The sequence below is a fragment of the Arachis ipaensis genome, chromosome B10 (genome assembly GCF_059453495.1).
Source record: "Arachis ipaensis isolate K30076 ecotype BB chromosome B10, ASM5945349v1, whole genome shotgun sequence".
Classification (NCBI taxonomy): Eukaryota; Viridiplantae; Streptophyta; class Magnoliopsida; order Fabales; family Fabaceae; genus Arachis; species Arachis ipaensis.
The window spans coordinates 29,422,498-29,425,343 of NC_142435.1; the positions used below are offsets into that span (position 1 = coordinate 29,422,498).

At 40.1% G+C, this 2,846-nt stretch overlaps 1 protein-coding gene across 1 annotated transcript; it reads left to right on the forward strand.

The window, feature by feature from the left end:
- The first annotated feature begins 247 nt into the window (after nt 1-247).
- LOC107620328 (uncharacterized) lies at nt 248-2,181 on the forward strand. Its single transcript, XM_016322506.2, has 2 exons — nt 248-670; nt 1,231-2,181. The coding sequence occupies exons 1-2, from the start codon at nt 248-250 to the stop codon at nt 2,179-2,181; spliced, it is 1,374 nt and encodes a 457-aa protein (XP_016177992.2).
- Nucleotides 2,182-2,846: the final 665 nt, after the last annotated feature.

The following is a 2,846-nucleotide window of genomic DNA, read 5'->3' on the forward strand; positions in this document are numbered from 1 at the left end:
ATTTTGTGACAAACTTTCTAAATTGATGGGCGGATTTTAGCTGGTTAAGAACTATACTTACAACGCTATTTCTATATTGAATTCTTAATTGGCCGACTTCTGCCTCGCATCAGTTACCAGTTTGGAGGAGAAGTTGGAGCTGGCATATTTGAAAGAAGAGAGCTATTGGCGAGAAAAATCTAGAGTCAAGTGGCTAAAAAAAGGAGATCAGAACACTAGATTCTTTCACCAGAAATTTCAATCAAGGATGCGAAGGAACAGAATTTGGAGATTAGTAAGGAGGGACAATGAGATTGCATCGAAACCGGAGGATATTGCAAAGGTAGCTGAAGACTACTTTTGTGATATTTTTACTTCTTCTTGTTCGGCTGATCTAAATCCATACTTAGAGGATTTAGAGCCTAAGGTTACAGCTTCCATAAACCGTAGGCTCCAAAGGCCAGTAACTATGGACGAGGTCAAAAGAGCTACATTTAGTGTTCATGCTCAAAGTGCTCCTGGTGATGACGGGTTTACAGCTAAGTTTTTTCACTTTTTCTGGGATATAGTTGGAGGTGACATTTTTAAGGCAGTGAGAAGTTTCTTTCACAGTGGCAGAATTCTAAAAAGCTTCAATCATACTCAAATTTGTTTGATTCCAAAGGTGCCAGATGCCAGTGACATGACTCAGGTACGACCGATCAGTTTGTCTTCAGTTATGTATAAAATTATTTCTAAAGTTATGGTGCACCGATTACAAGGTATTATGAATAAAATTATAAGCCCAAATCAGAGTGCGTTTCTCAAAGGTAGACTCATTTCAGATAATATTCTAATTGCCGACGATTATATGCACTATATGAAAAATTAAAGAAGTGGGGCAGAGCATGAGATGGCTATTAAACTAGACATGAGCAAGGCTTATGATAGGGTTGAATGGAATTTCTTATGGTATATTATGGATAAGCTGGGCTTTGATGCTAAATGGATTAACTGGACTAAGGAATTGGTAACGACTGTTTCTTACTTTGTCGTTGTGGAAGGTCAACCTTTTGGCTATTTTAGGCCAAATAGGGGCATCCGACAGGGTGACCCCCTATCTCCATATCTCTTTCTTTTTTGTGCAGAAGGACTTTCCTTCTTGCTACACAAGGCAGAGCAAAACAGATTAATTCAAGGAGTTCAAGTTAATCAGAGATGCCAAACAGTTAATCACCTTTTGTTTGCGATGATTCAATCTTTTTTTGCAAGAGCGCACCTAATACAAGCCAAAGTATTCTAGAATTGCTAGAGATCTATGAGGGTTTCAGTGGGCAAAAAGTCAATTTGAATAAGTCGGCTATCTTTTTCAGTCACAACACACCCCAGAACACAAGACTAGCAGTTGCTCAGACACTAAATATTGAACATATCGGAGCACAAGACAAATACTTGGGACTGCCCTCTATAGTTCAAAAATCAAAGAAAGCAACCTTTGGAGCTATCAAGGATAAAGTTCAGAAGAGGATTATGGGTTGGAAAAGAAGTCTATTGTCATCAGGTGGCAGGCACACGCTATTAAGAGCGGTGGGGGAGGCGATTCCTATTTATACACTCTCTTGTTTCAAGCTCCCAGACATGCTGTTGACTGAGATTCATAGCATGCTCTCGCAATTTTGGTGGGGTCAAAAAGGCGCAGAACGAAGAATGGTTTGGATTAAATGGGACACAATGACGAGACCGAAGAAAGATGGAGGGCTGTGGATCAAGGACCTAATGGCGCAAAATTTGGCTTTATTGGGCAAGCAATGTTGGCGTCTAATGAAATACCCTAATTCTACTCTATCAAGAATGCTCAAAGCTAAATATTTCAGATATACAGATTTCCTACATTCAGAGATAGGAAGCGTACCGTCGTGGCGCTGGAGAAGTGTTCTTGAAGGGCGCAAGGTGATCGAGAAAGGCTTGTTATGGAAAATATGCTCTGGTACTAATGTTCGCATCTTCCATGACCCCTGGCTCCCACCACCAGTGCCCCTTAATGTCCCTCAAAATGCACTCACAATCCCGCCAAATCTACAAGTATATTACATTAGTGCGTTACTAAATCCTGATAGAAGCTGGAATAGAAATCTGATTGAGTCAATTTTTTCAGTTGATATATGCAATAAACTTCTTTCAATCAAACCAATAGAGGAGGAAGATGAAGTTAATTGGTGCTGAACAAAATCTGGTATATATGAAGTTGGGTCAGGATACAAAATTGCTTATGGATTCTTTCATTCTCCTACTTCATTGAGGCCCCAGAACATACAGAACAACAGAGTCTGGAATAGCATTTGGGAATTGAAATTACCTCATAAAATTAAGGTTTTTCTATGAAAAAGTCTTCATGAAAAGCTTCCGATGTTGCAACAAGTTCACAGCCGGTTCACATCCACTCCTGCCACTTGTCCAAGATGCATGTTGAAGGCTGAATCAATTTCTCATGCTTTGTTTCAATGCCCCCTGTCTTCAATAATATGGTGCCTAAGATTAATAACCCTTGACCTATGAATGAGAGAAGAAGAGACCTTTTTCAATTGGTGGCAACGAGTCTTATCCTGGGCAGCGGCTCAATTCGACGGTAGATAAAAGACCCTCCTCATAGCGGCGCTGTGTTGGAGCACTTGGAAAGCGAGGAATCGGTGTGTTTTTGAGAAGGTAATAAGCCCGGCACCAGAGATAGTGAAAGAAGCCAGCAATTTAGTGCGTGAACTCGTGAGCCATACCTGATAGATGCTGCTAATTTTCTTTACTCTTTTCTAAGCTCTTAGTCTTTCATTCACAGTTGGTGATAAATGGAAAGATCCAATTCTTTTGTACTTCCTTATGGAAATACTTTTATT

Coding starts and splice junctions, on each gene's coding strand:
- LOC107620328 (XM_016322506.2), top strand. CDS start 248: ATGCGAAGGAACAGAATTTGGAGATTAGTAAGGAGGGACAATGAGATT. Junction 671..1,230: donor ATGCCAGTGACATGACTCAG/GTACGACCGATC, acceptor TTTTTTTGCAAG/AGCGCACCTAATACAAGCCA.